Genomic DNA, 20667 nt, shown 5'->3' on the forward strand with positions numbered 1-20667 from the left:
CTTCTACTTTTAAGGGTAAAATTGTGACGGAATTTTTATTCTAATTTCATTGAAATTAGAATAAAATTCACTTTAGTTTTTAATGGAATTTTGGCTGTAATATTTGCAGATTACACCATAAATACTGTCGCACAACACCAGGTTATAGTCCAACAGCTTTATTTGAAATCACAAGCTTTCGGAGCTTTGCTCCTTCGTCAGGTGAAGTGACCTGATGAAGGAGCAAAGCTCCGAAAGCTTGTGATTTCAAATAAAGCTGTTGGACTATAACCTGGTGTTGTGCGACTCCTTACATTTGTCCACCTCAGTCCATCACCGCGCATCTCCACATCATAGCATAAATACTGACAGTGATTACAATTGTTGGAGTATTCTATGAGTGTTGTCAACAACATTTCCATATGCAACAGTGAAAAAGAGAGAATAGCACATTCTTGGTCGAACCATTTCGTCCTCAACCAGTGGGGCTGAGTTTGTGATTGTTGTATAGAACAAGTGTCATACACTGATCTTACATTCAGTTACAACATACATGCTAACATACAAAACTTGGGAAAGCTGATGATCAGTTTCAGAAAAGCCGACAATTCAAAAAGCAACATACAACTGAATAAACAGCCCCGAATAAAAGCCGATGACCAAGGCCACTGCTTCAAGATGACTGAGTTGAATTTTTTTTTAATCTAGCGTGGCGGGGGGATGTTGCATTAGAAAGGAGAAAGAAGGTGCAAAAAGGATTGGGAGACACAGATAGCACTAGAGAAAGAAATAGTACAGTATTAGGTGAGATCAGACTAAGAAAGAATGCAAGAAGGTCTAAGATAGGTTTAGAGTGCATGTATGTAAACACACGAAGCGTGGTAAGTAAGGTTGGTGAGCTGCAACAATAACAACTTGCATTTATATAGCGCCTTTAACGTAGTAAAACGTCCAAAAGCACTTCACTGGAGCGTTGTCAAGCAAAATTTCACACCGAGCCACTTAAGGAGGTATTAGGACAGGTGACCAAAAGCTTGATCAAAGAGGTACGTTTTAAGAAGCATCTTAAAGGAGAAGAGAGAGGTAGAGAGGCGGAGAGTTTAGGGAGGGAATTCCAGAACTTAGTGCCTAGACAGCTGAAGGCATGGCTGCCAATAGTGGAGCGATTAAAATCGGAGATGCGCAAGAGGCAAGAGGAGGAGCGCAGAAATCTGGGAGGGTTGTAGGGCTGGAGGAGGTTACAGAGTTAGGGAGGGGTGAGGCCATAGAGGGATTTGAAAACAAGGATGAGAATTTTAAAATCTAGGTGTTCCCGGACCAGGAGCCAATGTAGGTCAGCAAGCACAGGGGTGATGGGAGAACGGGACTTGGTGCAAGTTAGGATACGGACAGTAGAGTTTTGGACGAGCTCAAGTTTATGGAGGGTGGAAGATGGGAGGCCAGGCAGGAGACCATTGGAATAGCCCCATCTGGAGGTAACAAAGGCATGAGGGTTTCAGCAGCCGATGAGCTGAGGCAGGGGCGGAGACGGGTGATGTTACGGAGATGGAAGTATAGAATCATAGAATGATTACAGCACGGAAGAAGGCCATACAGCCCATCAAGTTTGTGCCGGCTCCCTGCAATACCAATCCAGCCAGTTCCACTGCCCTGCCCTTTCCTCGTAGCCCTGCAAATTTTTTCCCTTCAAGTACTTATCCAATTTCCTTTTGGAAGCCACGATTGAACCTGCCTCCATCACCCCCTCAGGCAGTGATTCGATGATTGCATTGAATTTTGAGATTTTTATTGCTAGCCTCATGTATGGCATATGAAAAGAATTAGTTACAGTGGGAGTGTAACGGGTCATGACCTAACCTGCAGCTATATAGAATCATAGAATGTTACAGTGCAGAAGAAGGCCATTCAGCCAATCATGCCTGTGCCAGCTGTTTGAATGAGCTATCCAATTAGTCCCATTCCTCTGCTCTTTCCCCATATCTCTGCACATTTTTTCTTTCCAAGTATATATCCAATTCCCTTTTGAAAGTTACTATTAAATCTGCTTCCACCACCCTTTCAGGCAGTACATTCCAGATCGAAACAATTCGCTGCATAAAACAAAATCTCTATCATCATAAAAAAAATCTACTATTCAATCAGTTGTGTTATATAGTTGGGGGATGGGGGTGGGGACTAAAACACGCAAAAGTTTAATTTTTGCTGTGGTAGATTTTGAAGTTTTTTGAATTGGGAATTAAGCTCCAGTGGTGCAGAATTTTCTATTTAATCAGAGAGTGGGTGGGATGCTGGTCTGGGGGCCAGCTGCTCCCTCAGGAAATTTTTAGTTTGGATACTTTTTTGGTGCATTTTGAAATGTACTATGATTCTTTTCCACCAGGTTGCCTAAAAGTATTTTAATAAACAAACAGATGATAATAGAAAAAAGACTTCCCTGTACATCACAGAATATAACTGTATTGCAAATCTTACACCCGTAGCTACTTACAAGCTCCAAGAAGAAGGCAGCATAACAGAGTGACATCTGTTTTTTAAAATAATCTAAATTGAAGGCATCTCGTTGATGGCCTAAACTCAGCTTGTGATAAACAAGATTATCTTGCATTTATCTTTTGTTTTAGCTCTGCTTTAAAGGCAAAATATTGATCAGGAAAGCAAAAGTACAGGCTTCAGCACAAAATCAACAAATACAATGTTAATGTTGCATGAAAAGTTAGTCTATCTAGTTTGTCAGAGTGGCAGAGAAATCCATCCACGGCTTGTATCTTTTTAAGGAGACATGAAATATTGGAGTAATCCTATTACTTTTACTTACAGCCACAGCCTTTGTAGGTTATGTCCTCACTTGAGGACAAATATCTTTCTGAGGCACCACAGTCATTACTAACCTCATATCCCTTATATTGGAAACACACTAGTGCAGTGAGTTTGAGGCGGTTTCTTAGTAGACAACGCCACTTTAACACGCTTCTTTGCCTTCCACTTCCTTCTCCCCTTTCTTATCGCCAGCGTAACTATATTTCACCTCCTAGTCCTCCATAAGACAGGTTCCAATGAGCAACAGAAAAAACAGCACCCCTCCCAAAAATATGAATTGCAAATAAAGGTTTTTTAAATTCCCATTGCTTGGTGTTTTAGTTCTTTATTTCAATAATAGATTGGGTCGGATTTTGCTGTGAAAATAACGGCAAGGCTAACAGCACTCACTGTTATTTCTGTTCAAATCGATCAACTTCCAATGACTGCCCATGCGCAGTTAAACGCGGAAATCCGGAAGTTGCTGAACAAGATACGCTGTTCCTCCATAAGCTTCGTGAGAACGGCATCTCGCAGGCTGGCTCCCCATTCAAATGAATGGAACAGCGTGAAGATGCTGCACTGACGCCGTACATATGGACTAAACTCGCCAGAAAAAGTTAGGGCTTGTCAATTCTGATGTAAGTACTCTTTTAATGGCGTAGTAAGTCTTAATGACTAGCAAACACCCTCTCTGGCACTGAAAATTAACTTTAACAAGTGTGGAGTCTCATTCCTTCAGATTTTAATTATTGTTGGACTCTTTTTAAAAAAAAGTTTAAATAAATTTTTATTTTTTTACTTTTTCTTTCTGTCTCTTTTATCTGTCTCTTAATTCAATATTTCTCACCCTCTTTATTTCGCTTTTTGTACCTGATTTGACATTGAATTTACTATTCTAATTTACACTTCCTGGTTCAGTCTCTGTGTGGCTTATTAACATGCTTCAGTCTGATTGGTTAAGGGGATAGACAGTTGCTTGCCCTGTTCATTCAGGTCTCAGATACGCTGTAGTGGGTGCCATTCTTTTTGACTCTCTAATTTAGAGGAAGTTGTCATGCAAAAGTTCATAAAAAGTCTATGGGCAAGTTCAAGTCTAACTGCCGCTCACAGCAAAATCTGGCCCAATGCGTTTTGTCTCTCTTCTTCCCATTTCTCTTTACTATCAAAATAATGACAGCAGCCCATCTTCACCTTCTCGAGGGCAACTAGGGATGGGCAATAAACACCAGCTTGCTAGCAATGCCTACATCCCAAGAATTATTTTTTAATGTCATTGTGAGGCCATTGAAGCCTTCATGGATTGAGGTGACACTCATTACAGTGATATTGACGTCCTTGAAGGACCCACTTCTGGTTTCTTTTCTGTTGTGAATGGAAGAGGTATTGGACCCAGACCTGTAACTTTTTCATGTGTTGGTATTAGAGGGGGCTGGAAGGATGTAACCTCATTGCCATTGTCCTAGAGACAGAGACATCTGTTGCTCCACTGATGTTGAGCATGGGATCTGTAGTGCCAATAGTTTGCATGAGAACAGACCTCATAGTCCCAATTAGTCTTGAAATCGTCTTAAGGTTGTCCCACATAGCATCTGATGTGGAGATGCCGGTGATGGACTGGGGTGGACAAATGTAAGGAGTCTTACAACACCAGGTTATAGTCCAACAGCTTTATTTGAAATCACAAGCTTTCGGAGCTTTCCTCCTTCGTCAGGTGAGTGTAGGATTCCATAAAGGCACAGCATATATAGTCAGAGAACAATGCCTGGTGATTACAGATAATCTTTCCAACTGCCCATTATCACACCTCGGCAGAGATATAATCAAAGCAATCAAAGGAGTGGATGGTGTTCAGACAGAGAAACATTACATACAAGACTACTGAATACACAAGCGGTCAGAACACAAAGACAGAGAGAGAGAGAGAGAGAGACACCCGAAAGGCAGAGAAAGAGAGAGAATGACCAGTTGTATTAAAAACAGATAAATTTTTTTCGCTGGTGGGGTTACATGTAGCGTGACATGAACCCAAGATCCCGGTTGAGGCCGTCCTCATGGGTGCGGAACTTGGCTATCAATTTCTGCTCGACGATTTTGCGTTGTTGTGTGTCTCGAAGGCCGCCTTGGAGACCACTTACCCGAAGATCGGAGGCTGAATGTCCTTAACTGCTGAAGTGTTCCCCGACTGGGAGGGAACCCTCCTGTCTGGCGATTGTTGTGCGGTGTCCGTTCATCCGTTGTCGCAGTGTCTGCATGGTCTCGCCGACGTACCATGCTCCGGGGCATCCTTTCCTGCAACGTATGAGGTAGACAACGTTGGCCAAGTCGCAGAAGTATGAACCATGTACCTGGTGGGTGGTGTCCTCTCGTGTGATGGTGTTATCTGTGTGGATGATCTGGCATGTCTTGCAGAGGTTGCCGTGGCAGGGTTGTGTGGTGTAGTGGACGCTGTTCTCCTGAAAGCTGGGTAATTTGCTGCGAACGATGGTCTGAGGTTAGGTGGCTGTTTGAAGGCGAGTAGTGGAGGCGTGGGGATGGCCTTAGCAAGGTGTTCGTCGTCATTGATGACATGTTGCAGGCTGCAAAAAACATGGCGTTGTTTCTCCGCTCCGGGGAAGTACTGGACGACGAAGGGTACTCTGTTGGTTGTGTCCCGTGTTTGTCTTCCGAGGAGGTCTATGCGATTTTTCGATGTGGCCCGTCGGAACTGTCGATCGACGAGTCGAGCGTCATATCCCGTTCTTACGAGGGCGTCCTTCAGCGTCTTTAGGTGTCCATCGCGTTCCTCCTAGTCTGGGCAGATCCTGTGTATTCGCAGGGCCTGTCCATAGGGGATGGCCTCTTTGACGTGGTTAGGGTGGAAGCTGGAAAAGTGGAGCATCGTGAGGTTGTCCGTAGGCTTGCGGTAGAGTGAGGTGCTGAGGTGCCAGTCACCATGGACTACTCCTCAGAATCGGTTTCATTCTTGGACACACGAATCTCCATTAAAGACGGGCACCTCAGCACTTCACTCTACCGCAAGCCCACAGACAACCTCACGATGCTCCACTTTTGCAGCTTCCACCCTAACCACGTCAAAGAGGCCATCCCCTATGGACAGGCCCTGCGAATACACAGGATCTGCTCTGACGAGGAGGAACGCGATGGACACCTACAGACGCTGAAAGACGCCCTCGTAAGAACGGGATATGACTCTCGACTCGTCGATCGACAATTCCGGCGGGCCACAGCGAAAAATCGCATAGACCTCCTCAGAAGACAAACACGGGACACAACCAACAGAGTACCCTTCGTCGTCCAGTACTTCCCCGGAGCGGAGAAACTACGCCATGTTCTTTGCAGCCTTCAACATGTCATCGATGACTACCAACACCTCGCTAAGGCCATCTCCACGCCTCCACTACTCGCCTTCAAACAGCCGTCTAACCTCAAACAGACCATCGTTTGCAGCAAATTACCCAGCTTTCAGGTGAACAGCGTCCACGACACCACACGACCCTGCCACGGCAACCTCTGCAACACATGCCAGATCATCCACACAGATACCACCATCACACGAGAGGACACCACCAACCAGGTACATGGTTCATACTCCTGCGACTCGGCCAACGTTGTCTACCTCATACGTTGCGGGAATGGATGCCCCGGAGCATGGTACATCAGCAAGACCATGCAGACACTGCGACAACAGATGAACGGACACCACGCAACAATCACCAGACAGGAGGGTTCCCTCCCAGTCAGGGAACACTTCAGCAGTTAAGGACATTCAGCCTCCGATCTTCGGGTAAGTGTTCTCCAAGGCGGCCTTCGAGACACACGACAACGCAAAATCGTCGAGCAGAAATTGATAGCCAAGTTCCGCACCCATGAGGACGGCCTCAACCGGGATCTTGGGTTCATGTCACGCTACATGTAACCCCACCAGCGAAAAAAAGTTATCTGTTTTTAATACAACTGGTCATTCTCTTTCTTTCTCTGCCTTTCGGGTGTCTCTCTCTCTCTCTCTCTCTCTCTCTCTGTCTTTGTGTTCTGACCGCTTGTGTATTCAGTAGTCTTGTATGTAATGTTTCTCTGTCTGAACACCATCCACTCCTTTGATTGCTTTGATTATATCTCTGCCGCGGTGTGATAACGGGCAGTTGGAAAGATTATCTGTAATCACCAGGCATTGTTCTCTGACTGTATATGCTGTGCCTTTATGGAATCCTACACTCACCTGACGAAGGAGGAAAGCTCCGAAAGCTTGTGATTTCAAATAAAGCTGTTGGACTATAACCTGGTGTTGTAAGACTCCTTACACATAGCATCTATTGAAGCAGTCATAACTGCCACTTTGGAAGCCATTACTGTCCTTAGAATTTCCTCCTTACATCATGTCACATTTATTCAAAATTGCCAAAATCTGCAGAATGTTATGCATGATCTGGCATACCTCCTGCGTAGTGTTGCAGAAGTGATTGGTGGACTCCTCCAACTTAGCCACCATTTCCGCCATGCATGGAGGCAGTCTCCACTGCCTGCATATGAGACCCTTTATCATTTTTCTCTTGAAAACTGTGCTCGTATGATCAGGGTCCCATGGCTTCTCAGCAGAGGGCAGTCGTTTCTCCACCCTCCGGTGAGGCACGGCTTGGTTTTCCTTTCCCTCCTGCTCACTTGTGCTCACTGCTTCTCTTGGTGATATTCCCTCTGCCTTGCTAATTAAACATTCCCAAAGTTGATGTATCTGATCTGTTGCTCAAGTAAGTAAGGTATCGTGATGAAGTGGATGAGGCTGGTACAGAAGTAGTTGCTATGGAGGTGCCAGGCTGCTTTTCAGACCAGTCATCTTCTGGCTGAGCATCACCGAGGAGAGTAACAAAAGGAATTCTTTAAAGAGGATAGACTCTCACATGTTACTTTGATGAAGTAACAGAGCAATGATGGGAAACATTATAATTTACAAAAACAATAACTTACATTTATAGCATCTTTAAGTTAGAAAAACATAGTATGGCATAAGAAAATAAAAGTGCCAAGCCAAAGAAGGAAATATTAGGAAGATTGATCAAAGTGGTGGGTTTTAATGAGAGCCTTAAAGAAGAAGAGGGAGGTGGAAGGGTTTAGGGAGGATATTCAGAATGTGGGGTCTGGTGGCTGAATTAAGATAAAAAATCTGGAGATTGTAACCAATCACTATTATAAACAATCCCTTCCATTGCCAACCTGTTCCTGACAGCTCACCTCCAACTTCTCCATCTCCCACCATCTTTCCAGTGTGTCTCCTGAGTTGAAATGCCTCCTCCTCATAGGCACTAAGTGGTCAGATGGTTGCACTTCCTCTTCGTATGACACTTCTTTTCCACTGATTATGGACAACCTTTTCCTTTGCAAGGAGATTACAGATCGAGAAAGGCACCTGATTGACATAACATTTAATTTCACCCAGGTATCTGCAGCTATAGTGAGAATGCTTTCATGTGCCGACTATGCAGAAATCTCTTCTCTTTTGAGTCTAACGTTACTAGACTGGAATAAAGCACAATGGAATAGTGAGAAAGGAGATGTTTGTATGGGGCATAAGGTGTCTTGTGAAAATAATTGTTGCATTCTTCTAATCATTTACTTTATGAGAATATGTTAGGTATGGGGGTGAGACATGCCTCCAGTATTCTAACAGGTTGTGCATAAGTATTTGTGATTTCACTTACCTTAGCCAACCTTGGGAGGTTATTATACCATTTCTGGCACTGTCCTGCCATTCTTGGGTATTTAGGCGGCAATGACTGCCTGAACCATCTTCCTCCTTACTACATGCGCTATCCTCTTCTGTGATACCAAAGAGCTGTTCTCTCTTTACCTTCACCTCTGCTAAAAGAACATCCGTAGAGGTGTTGGAAAATCTAGGGGTTTTTGCCATAGATGAAGACTTTGATACTGCTCCTCTTTCTTCCTTTTCAGACCCTCTATTGGCGCGGTCTTCCTCAATTTAATTGCCTTCGGCCATCCCAGCAGTGGTAAACTGCTTAGGAATGAGAACAGCACTGAAAACCCACCCTCTATATCAAATGAGGCTCTCTGTAGGGAAATGCATTGGGCTTCTGGTGGCGTTACATGGGAGGGTGGAAGCGCCACCTTGCCACATTTTCAGTGGATGGAGGACAATACAGTCCAAATGGCTTTACACATGGTGTGTACTAAATAAAGACATAAATGTAATGTGATTGTGTTGGTGAACAGCAACTCGGCATCTGTGACTCAAATGCTTTTACTGTGCTTTGTCACCAACACAGAATGGCAACTATAAAAAAAATTTCTTCACTTTTTATATTTTAAATATTTAATAGTTTTAATTTTTTCTCCCTTCTAGGCCGCCCTGTCCTGCTTTCCATTCACTCACGACTCCTCAAAGGCTTCTAAAATATTTTTGCACTTTCTTCGCCATACTCCAATCACTTTGGCCTTCCCCTCGATCACCTGTTCCACTCACATCTCACTCTGGCTGTCCTCCACTTCTGTTTGTCACTTCTCTCGGCCACCCACTATCTACATTTGCCAGCTATGCTTCCATGCAATCAACTGGCTTTTCCTCTCAGCCTCTCACTGCCTTAGATTCCTCCCCTTTTTCCCGATGCTTGTGGCCACCTCTCCACCTCTTTTAACTCTGGGACTCTTTAGGCCCTGCTGCCCGTTCTCTTCCCCACCCCGCCCCCACTTTTAAATCCCTCTTCAAAAAAATTCCACCTACCATTCTGGCCTTTCTACCCCTGCCCCAACTTTAAAACAAATTTGGGGCCCACTCCTAGCCCATCCGATCCTAAAGGCCATCATACCTGCTCCCTTCAGGGTTCTAATTTTATTTTAAAAAAATCTTGCTGCACCCACCCCCCGACCTCCGCCTTGACAAACCCTGCCCCAACTCTTTTACTGCAAAAAAGGTCTCACTGCCAAAGACCTCTGGCCAAATCAAAACTAAGCAAAAACACATTACTGCTCCAGGCCCCTTCCCAGCATCTTGCCCTTGCTCATGTGTAAGTCTGGTGAGACTATTGGAGGGTTTTCAGCAGTGGGTGGCATCACAACTAAGCCCAGTCCAGATCTCTACCAATGTCCACCCACTTTCAATTCGGTCACTGAATAGTGATTTGGAATGGATGTTTTTTCTTCTCCACTCCCTTTGCCTCTTCCTTTTCCTATTAGTAATACCTGCTTTTCAGGCATAGAACAAAATTTTTAATTGGCTGTGTGACAAACTGTCAGAAAGAATTATATTTGGGGATATAAGGGCCCAAATGGTTTTAATTGAATTTATTACTTAGCAGCTTCCAATATGGTGGATAAAGGTGTAACAATTTATTGAATGTTACTTTGTAATGGGGAACAATTTATGATTTCCTGATTATTTTGACACAAAAATCAATTATGCAAAAAAAATATATAAATCTGTTCTAGAGTAACAGAATAACAAAAGACACTTGGAAAATATTTCCTAATTATTGAGTTAAAATAGTATTTTGACACAGATTGAGTAGCATGAAACTGTACATGATAGCTGAAGTAACTTGGTGAATAATCATATTGTGTTCACTATGTTTTTCAACCCAAGGAATAAGACCATGTTATTTAATGACAAACCATAGAATAACATTGTGATCAGATTGGCATTTCGTCCCCATTTCCAGCAGCTCATTAGCCACAATATTGCAAATCCTTTGAACTGGAACCTAGGTATACGTTTGGGCTGTTGGGCACCCAAATATTGCATGGGCTGGTTAGAGAACTCATAAAGATGCTGGGTCAATTGAAATTTTCAAGACTGAAATCAATAAACTTTTGTTAGGTAAGGGTATAGAGGGATATGAAGCAAAGGCGAGTAAGTGGAGTTGAGGTACAGAGGGGCTGAATGGTTTACTCCTGTTCCTATGTTCCTTTTTATTTATTTTTCTCAGTAGAAAAGTCAAGTTATGTCTCTGTCCATGACAGTATTGTGTGTTTTTGAAAATGATATGACTACAGACTATCCAATGAATTTGAGTTGGTTTCAACTAAACTTTAAAATAAAAGCAGGGTTCTGACAAAGGGTCATAGACCTGAAATTTTAACGCCTCCGTCCTCTCTTCACAGATGCTGCCTGACCTGCTGAGTATTTCCAGCATTTTCTGTTTTTATTTAAGTAGTATGCAAGTAGGGAGAGGATAGCAAATTGTTTAGAAGGGAGAAAATAGAGAGTAGGAGTTAAGGACAGTTTTTTTTAAAAGAGTAGTTGGAAGTGGATAGTAGTGTCCTACAGGATCAGTTGTGGGACAACTTATGTTCACACTGTATTTCAAATATTTGCATATAGGCCTAGAAGGAGTTCTGCCATTCAATCAGGAGAAATTTGCTGAAGATACCAAAGTAGGAGGTATAGCTGATTCTTTAGAAGACCAAAGTAAGCTGTAACGGAATTTTGATAAGATAGGGAAATGAGCTAAAAAGTGGCAGATGGAATTCAATGTCATTAAGTGTGAGGTGAGGCATTTTGGTTTAAAAGAAACAGCAGTTAACTACACTGAATAGAAGTAGGCTCGAAGCTGTGGAAGAGCACATGGATTTGGGGGTATGGGTTCACAGGACATAAAGGCAGCACCTCAGGTTGATAAAACAAGCTAATGGAATTCTAGTTTTATCACAAGATGTATAAAATATAAAAAGCAAGAGGTAATGATGAGCCTATATAAAATCTTAATAAGACCTCAGTTAAATTAGTGTGTACAGTATTGAACTCCACACTATGGGAAAGATACTGAGGCTTTAGAGAGGGTACAAGGCAGATTCACTGTCTGGTATGAAGAAATACAAATATGAAGAAAGACTTGAAAAATTGGAGCTGTCTCATTAAAACAATGCAGATCTTGTGTGATACGATAGAAAGTGTTCAAAATTATGAAAGGATGGTAAGGGTAGGTAGAACCGACTGCTTCTAGTAGTTGAAGGATCTAGAATGAGGGGCCATATATATAAGATTAAATGTAAGAGATTTAGAACAGAGAGTAGGAGAAACTTGTTTATACAAAGCATTGTGAGACTGGAATTCACTTCCAGGGTTAATGGTTGAAACAATAACTATCTCAACATTCAAATTAAATTGGATAGGTGGATGAAGGATAAGGGTTGAAGGGATATGGAAACAGGGTAAATGTGATTAAGACTATTTGCTTGTGCGGGAGGTAAATGCAGACACTGGTTGGGCCAAACGGCCTGTTTCCATGTTCTAACTTCTCTGTGATTTTGTATATTTCTTTACTCCTTTTCTGCATGGTGTGCATTTCAAGGGAACAATCGGCCACGGAAAGCTCCTGTTCAAACAGGCAGGAACATTTAAATGACACAGAAGTGATGTCACAATGTCTTCCACATTTTTGTGCAAGGTTGATGCTGGGTGAACACCTGCTTTGAAGAATTCCCATAGAAACTGAGTGTTAGGAGCTGCTGGGCTGCGCCTTTAGATTGGAAGAGCTTTAAATGACCAACCAACAACTTTATCTTCATTCAGGTCACTGACTGGATGGAGGGGATATTGGCAGAAAAAAAGTGTTGGGGGGTAGAAATTTGGCCTGTGTCTTCTGCCTTCTAAATAAAACCAATAAATTGAATTTTGAAAGCTTCTCAGAAAAGCTGTGATTTGTTCATGGTTAGAAAATGTCAAACACCAGCACTCTCACCCCAGTACAGCCAAACTTCAGGACCATTTCCCCCTTTCTACTAAGGCCCCGGACCATTCCCCAGTGTAGCAAACCCCACCAACCCCTCCCCAGTGCTGCTAAATTCCAGCTACCTACCTCCAATTGATACATCTTATATACCATTGTATCCTCAGTTTTAAAAATGGTAAATGATAAAATAATGTTTTTATATATATATATATATATATATATAGATCATATAGTACAATTTCACAGAATAATGATCAGAATTGCAGAATTAGATCCCCAAATTCTAGAATACCATGTAATAAAAATGGAATTTGACTTATTCAGTACAATAAATTGATGGCCATGATGTTATTGTATAACACTCCTATTATTTCCAAAGAGCAACTCTTCCAACTCACCATGAGCAATACCACAGGAGGTCTGCCAATATACTAAAAGTCTGTGTATATATTGTGCCAATACACCCTTCCTGTAATATTTCTCTGTAACACTTCTCGGTTAAATGTCTTACTGAGGCAAATTTACTGGGAAAATTGTATCTACCATGTCTATTGAGTCATTCTTCCCAAGTGATTGACTCCCAACCCTGGTCCTGCCAGTTCTTATTTCCATTTTCTCAATAGCTGCAGCAGACCATGGAGAAGCAAGTTACAACAAACTAACAATTGACAGCTCCAAGCTTGGTATAAATGTAGGAAAGATTAAACAATAGTTGTTACAATTAGAATAATTTACCCTTTCTACTTCTGATTGCTGCTGTAACTTCAATGAAAGTTCGGGATAAACCCCGTTTACAAGTGTAAATTGCAGCGGCAGAGCAGGATGGGAACTAAAATATACATTTTAAGATTGTTTTGCATTTGTAAGAAAGAGAGCGAAGTGTAGGAATTCCCCATGGAAATTCCCAGCAAAAATGTCCTTTACTCTTCTGGGATAATAAGCATTGTGGTTTCCTATCAAGGGTTTACTGTACTTGTGGATAAGAAAGATGAGAACCTCATTTTGCTTCAGCTTTTTTTTTTATTCGTTCATGGGATGTGGGCGTCGCTGGCAAGGCCGGCATTTATTGCCCATCCCTAATTGCCCTTCAGCTGCAACAGAAACTGAATTTTCACTCTGTGACAAAGTTGTAGCCATGACTAAATGTTCAGTTCCTACCTTTCAGTTTTCACTTAAACAAATGCCTGTCTATATCACTGCTGTTAGTGTATCTACTAACCTCTCCCTCTGGACTTTTCCTGGGAAAACTACATGTAAAGGAAATTATTCATGCTAATTGTTAACTGATTTAAAAAATAGATGTACTTAAAGCTGACTAGGTTCAATTTATGACCCCAGATTCAGCCAAGGCAGACTTTGAGCAAATTGCCTCTTCAAGCTAATTTTTATCCTCTGACGACAACTGCGTACATTCAGGACAATGATGTTCGTTTGACTCTGCACTCTGCTCAGTCCTTGGGAGTCGCCAGCCTAAAGAGTGGTATGCATTATTTATATTTCTTTCCTCTAGATAAAAGGTGATCACAAGATTTGCAACCATGTATTATGTAATTAGATCTGTAAACACATTCCTCCATCTAAGTAATTGCATGGATTGAAATCTTAAATTTTTTATGTGCAAGCATGTATAATGTATCTTAGCAGTTTTAAATTTCATATTCTATGCAAAAATCCTTTTTTCATCATACCAAAATCAGCTGCAATTCAATGAAAAAATGTGTACCGTGAATATTTGGTAGCTTGCCATTCCATTTAGTCACAGATGCAAAAGTGTTATTGTATAATGTGGTCAGGTTGTGTTATTGTTTACTTTATGTTAAACTTGCACAAACTGGTCATCAGATTAGAACGGTACTTTGCAGTTTTAGATTAGGTGAATATCTGTTGCCTCAGTCGGTAGCACTTTTGGCTCTGAGTCAGAGGTCCATTCCAAGACTTGGGTACTCACTTAGCAGAGATTTCTCACCTTGCTGAGAAAGAGCTTGCATTTATATTACCTTATTGTGTCTCAGAATTTTCCAAAGCACTTCACATAAAATTAATCACAATTAAAGTGTTGCAGTTGTTATGTAAGTTAACGTGGCAATCATTTTGAACACAGCAAGATCCCACAAACAGTAATGAGATGAATGATCAGTTATAAGAACATAAGAAATAGGAGCAGGAGTAGGCCACATGGCCCCTCGAGCCTGCTCTGCCATCCAATCAGATCATGGCTGATCTTCGACCTCAACTCCATTTTCCTGCCCGATCCCTATATACCTTGATGCCCCTAGCGTTTAAAAATCTATATTTCTCAGCCTTGAATATACTCAACGACTCAGCATCCACAGCCCTCTGGGGTAGAGAATTCCAAAGATTCACAACCCTCTGAAGAAATTCCTCCTCATCTCAGTCTTAAATGGCCGACCCCTTATCCTGCAACTATACCCCCTAGTTCTAGACTCTCCAGCCAGGGGAAACAATCTCTCAGCATCTACTCTGTCAAGCCCCCTCAGAATCTTATATGTTTCAATGAGATCACCTCTCATTCTTCTAAACTCCAGAGAGTATAGGCCCATTCTACTCAACCTCTCCTCATAGGACAACCCTCTCATCCCGGGAATTAATCTAGTGAACCTTCGTTGCACCCCCTCTAAGGCAAGTATATTCTTCCTTAGATAAGGAGACCAAAATTGTACGCAGTGTTCCAGGTGACATCTCACCAAAGCCATGTACAATTGTAGTAAGACTTCCTTACCCTAATACTCCAACTCCCTTGCAATAAAGGCCAATATGCCATTTGCTTTCCTAATTGCTTGCTGTTCCTGCATGCTAACTTTTTGTGTTTCTTGTACAAGGACAGCCAAGTGTCTCTGAACACCATCATTTACAAGTTTCTCACCATTTAAAAAATATTCTGTTTTTCTATTCTTCCTACCAAAGTGAATAACCTCACATTTCCCCACATTATACTCCATCTGCCACCTTCTTGCCCACTCACTTAACCTGTCTATATCCCTTTGCAGCCTCTTTGTGTCCTCCACCACAGCTTACTTTCCCAGTTAAGTTAATTTGTTTTTGGTGGATTGGTGGTTGAGAGAAGAATACTAGTCAGGGCACGACTAGAACTCCATGAATACCACCATGGAATCTTTAATGTCTACCTGAACCACAGGCCCCTGTGACAATGCAGTACTCCCTCAGTGATACTTGACCAAAGTGTTCCATGTCCTCATTGATTGGATTGCACCTCTGGCGAGGCTGGACTTCTTTCCACCCATGAGGTGACACCTGGCCCTGGGATCATTCACATTCATTTACTTTTGCCATACGTTTGCTGCAGTCTGGGGTGGAGACTTGCTGTAGCAGGTCTCAGCTGGTCTGCCGCAGTGGGAGGAAGAGGCAACTGTTATTTTTTTTAAAAACTGTAATAATGGGGCCTGTACAGAGCCGAGCTGTGCAAGTTTTTGCATAAGTACCTCTTCTTCTCATGTTCTGAGGCCAACTCTGTCAACTTCTGGACACTGAGACCTAACTGACTCCAGGGGGGTGATTTTAAACCCCAAGAACGGGTGGGTTGGGGGCGGGTGGGAGTTGAAAATAGTTGGTTTTTTGGGTCTCAACCGCAAAATTTTCAGACTTTGCATTCCCAGTGGGAAGCCTGTACTTTTACATGTTGAACTCCAAAATAAAGCTGGGTTGTGGTCGCGACCCAAAAAATAACTATTTTCAACTCCCACCCACCCCCAACCCACCCGTTCTTGGGGTTTAAAATCATCCCCCAGAGTCCAGCATTTCAAGAATGCAAATGGCAGGAAACATGGTGGAGGCCATCTTTCCCTCAGATTAAATAATTTATTTAATATACGGGCAGATCTTCCGAGGCAATTCACAAAGTGAGTCAGACAGTACGCTTTTTTATAATAAAACAGTGGGGCTGCTGGTGTTTGACAGCATGAGGGAAATTCTTTAGTGTAGCATTGCTGTAGAGGGGGACCCAGGAATTTGGCAGATCTGTGGAGGGTGAACCTGAGTTATGGCCAAACTGGATGATGGAATGTGAGGTTTGGTTCACTGGTGGATTCCCAGGGGGGATCTTTAACCCCCTCCCCACTCGGCAGAAACCAGACGGGGGCAGTTAAAATGGAGCGGGAGACTTACCTGCCGGCCTTCTACCCCAAGCTTTTTGACTGCAATTTTACAGAACCGGGAAACCATCTTCTGTAATTCGTGTGTCAGTGTAACTTACCGTTTTCGGGGGTGGGGGGTGGGTGTTGGGCACAAATCAACTTCTAGGTTATGTATTAGCTTATTAATTTTCTGGTTGATCGATGAAGGGATTTGCTGGATTGTTTTAAATTTCACTGACCTCCCCTCATTGCTCAGTTGGTTTTATCCTGTGAGTAGCTCAGCCACTTAGATCAGGAAGGTCCTAGCTTTGATACGGGGTGAGTTCGCTGATCTCAACCAGAATGACAGTAGGAACATTACTTTTGCTCTCAATACCCTTAGGTTGAATGGGAAATCTGTGAGGATTCTTGCTCTGATGACTACCCAATGTTCCCTGCTGGAAGTGCGAATGTGTGGACATCAGATGAGGACAGGATCGGGCTTGGCTGTGGTTTCTCCACCTGCTGATACTCACTGTCAAGGTTCACAAATGAATAATGGCCATTTGAGTGAGCAGGAAATTGGTGGGACAAAAGGGGGAAAATACTGACCATTCTATTTTTTCATTTGGACAGGTGATCAACAGGCAGGTAGAAAATATCATAAATAAATATTGCTATTTGTACTGTAACTACTGTATAAATAATTAACTTTTAAAAAATGTGGGTTCAATTATTAAAGTTTTTTTTAACAGGTATCCTATATACACATAATCCATTAAAATCCATTTTTTACGCCTACTTTTGGGTTTCATTTAAGATGATCCTGGCAAAATAATTAGTATGTTGTGGCCTTTTGATGCCCTAGATGGTTGTTTTATTAGCATCCATGATATAACTGCAATTACCAGTAAGTTAAAACATAAAATTTACTTTAACAGGCCAGCTGGAAGTCATACTGGATCGCAGACTGATGCAGGACGACAACCGTGGCCTAGGCCAAGGTCTAAAGGACAATAAAATCACAGCCAATTTATTCAGAGTTTTGTTGGAGAAAAGAATTGGAGTAGATGTGGTAAGATTAATTATGTAATGCCAGAAATCAGTTGTGATGACAGAATAGAATACAAGTGACATATAAATCATGACATTTTCTTAAGAATTTTTATTGTTAGGCAAGTTACAATGGCAAGTAAATCAGGAAAATGCAGCATAGGATGTATTTTTCTTATTTATGTCCTTATCAATGCTGGATGCCAGTGACGATTGAGTCCCTGGAGTCCAGTGTTGCTAGGGCCATGGGCGAGGGGGGAAGTTTGGATTGCTTAAATGAGCAGAAGAAGACAGCCAGACTTTGAAAGATTTTTTTTTATGCCTTTTCTGTGGCCTACCATAAAAAGCAGCTCAGAAAACTTTCATTTTTTTTTGCTGGGCCCAGGTGGAAGAGGATTACTCTATCTGGGTCCCCAAAAAGCTCATCCCCCGCTCCAGATCACTTTCCCTCCTGGCCTGACCTGGTGGCTGGCTCAGCGTAAGAGCTAGCAAATTTTCCTCCCTCTCAGAACTGACAAGCAGCATCAACTCACTGGCAGCATGCTAATGAGGTCCAGGCCTCAAAATGGCTCGGGCATCACATCAGAATAGATGGGCAGGCAGAGGGCTGCTCCACTGACTTTGTGCCGGTTTTGGACACTACTTGACAATTGCCCCCGGAGAGTTTGGGGGAGGGGGATTGTAGGGCTGGAGGGGCAAGGTCATGAAGGGATTTAAACACACGGAAAAGAATTTTAAATTTAAGGCATTGGGGTAGCAGGAGCCATAGCATGTCAACAAAGACGGATAATGAATGGGCGGAATTGGTGGAGGATAGGTTATGAGCAGCAGAGTTTTGAGCAGCCTGCAGAAGTCCCTTTACGAACTGCTGGTTAGGTTGCTCTACGCTAAGTACCATTAGTGGACCGAACATGGTGCAAGCTTCCCCTATGGTATCTGAAAATTGCCTTGGGGTTCTGTGTATGTCATGGGACCCCTATTTGCATACATTAAGGGGTGCCCTTATGAAACAGCTGGGGCTCTGGCCACCCAATTCCAGGACCAGATGGAAATGCCAGATCAGCAGTGTGAATGGGACAGCAGGTATTGCACTGCCATTTTTACTGAAAACCGCCCCGTTCCCACCAAAAGCAAGGAAAAATTTGCCCCAATAACTTTGATCTTTCCACTGTTTAACTGGAGGAAGTTAGACTCATCCAAGGCTTAAAGTTGGACAATCAGTCTGACAGCAGTGGAGGGATCGAGGGGAATCATGGGTGTTATCAGTGTACACGTGTAAGCTGACCCCTGGCCTCCAGATAATGTCACCAAAGGACAACGTATAGATGAGAAAGAGAAATAGGTCAAGGTAGACACCAGAGATGATGGTGTAGGGGTAGGAAAAGAAGCCAATGCTAGAGATGTTCTACTTATGATTAGATAAATAGGACTGGAACCAAGAGAGCAGGCTGGCAGAGGAGAGGCGCTGGAGGAGAATGGTGTCAAAGGCTGCAGAGAAATTGCCGTGGGATAGAAACATAGAAAATAGGAGCAGGTGTAGGCCATCCGGCCCTTTGAGCCTGCTCCGCATTCAATATGATCATGGCTGATCTATCAATACCATATTCCCGCTCTCTCCCCATACCCCTTGATGCCTTCTGTGTCTAGAAATCTATCTATCTCTTTCTTAAATATATTCAGTGACTTGGCCTCCACATCATAGAATCATAGAAGTTACAACATGGAAACAGGCCCTTCGGCCCAACATGTCCATGTCGCCCAGTTTATACCACTAAGCTAGTCCCAATTTCCTGCACTTGGCCCATATCCCTCGATACCCATCTTACCCATGTAACTGTCCAAATGCTTTTTAAAGACAAAATTTTACCCGCCTCTACTACTGCCTCTGGCAGCTCGTTCCAGACACTCACCACCCTTTGAGTGAAAAAATTGCCCCTCTGGACCCTTTTGTATCTCTCTCCTCTCACCTTAAATCTATGCCCCCTCGTTATAGACTCCCCTACCTTTGGGAAAAGATTTTGACTATCTACCTTATCTATGCCCCTCATTATTTTATAGACTTCTATAAGATCACCCCTTAACCTCCTACTCTCCAGGGAAAAAAGTCCCAGTCTGTCTAACCTCTTCCTCTAAGTCAAACCATCAAGTCCCGGTAGCATCCTAGTAAATCTTTTCTGCACTCTTTCGAGTTTAATAATATCCTTTCTATAATAGGGTGACCAGAACTGTACACAATACTCCAAGTGTGGCCTCACCAATGCCCTGTACAACTTCAACAAGACATCCCAACTCCTGCATTCAATGTTCTGACCAATGAAACTAAGCATGCTGAATGCCTTCTTCACCACCCTATCCACCTGTGACTCCACTTTCAAGGAGCTATGAACCTGTACTCCTAGATCTCTTTGTTCTATAACTCTCCCCAACGCCCTACCATTAACGGAGTAGGTCCTGGCCCGATTCGATCTACCAAAATGCATCACCTCACATTTATCTAAATTAAACTCCATCTGCCATTCATCGGCCCACTGGCCCAATTTATCAAGATCCCGTTGCAATCCTAGATAACCTTCTTCACTGTCCACAATGCCACCAATCTTGGTGTCATCTGCAAACTTACTAACCATGCCTCCTAAATTCTCATCCAAATCATTAATATAAATAACAAATAACAGCGGACCCAGCACCGATGCCTGAGGCACACCGCTGGACACAGGCATCCAGTTTGAAAAACAACCCTCTACAACCACCCTCTGTCTTCTGTCGTCAAGCCAATTTTGTATCCAATTGGCTACCTCACCTTGGATCCCATGAGATTTAACCTTATGTAACAACCTACCATGCGGTACCTTGTCAGAGGCTTTGCTGAAGTCCATGTAGACCACGTCTACTGCACAGCCCTCATCTATCTTCTTGGTTACCCCTTCAAAAAACTCAATCAAATTCGTGAGACATGATTTTCCTCTCACAAAACCATGCTGACTGTTCCTAATTAGTCCCTGCCTCTCCAAATGCCTGCAGATCCTGTCCCTCAGAATACCCTCTAACAACTTACCCACTACAGATGTCAG

The 20667-nt window shown here is 42.8% G+C and overlaps 1 protein-coding gene and 1 pseudogene across 3 annotated transcripts in view; both read left to right on the top strand.

Moving 5' to 3' along the window:
• Window positions 1-20667, top strand: part of man2a1 (mannosidase, alpha, class 2A, member 1) — a 198463-nt gene that overhangs the window by 161133 nt on the left and 16663 nt on the right. Inside the window, exons 18-19 of one of the 3 annotated variants that reach the window (XM_067982941.1) lie at window positions 13791-13932; window positions 17485-17618. In XM_067982941.1, the coding sequence (XP_067839042.1) occupies window positions 13791-13932; window positions 17485-17618 (276 nt within the window). Of the gene's footprint in view, window positions 1-12071; window positions 12318-13790; window positions 13933-17484; window positions 17619-20667 lie in introns of those variants that run through there. The other 2 variants (XM_067982943.1, XM_067982942.1) reach the window with 2 other exon arrangements.
• On the top strand, window positions 837-10832 carry LOC137320373 (cytochrome b-like; annotated as a pseudogene).

The sequence above is a fragment of the Heptranchias perlo genome, chromosome 4 (genome assembly GCF_035084215.1).
Source record: "Heptranchias perlo isolate sHepPer1 chromosome 4, sHepPer1.hap1, whole genome shotgun sequence".
Classification (NCBI taxonomy): domain Eukaryota; kingdom Metazoa; phylum Chordata; class Chondrichthyes; order Hexanchiformes; family Hexanchidae; genus Heptranchias; species Heptranchias perlo.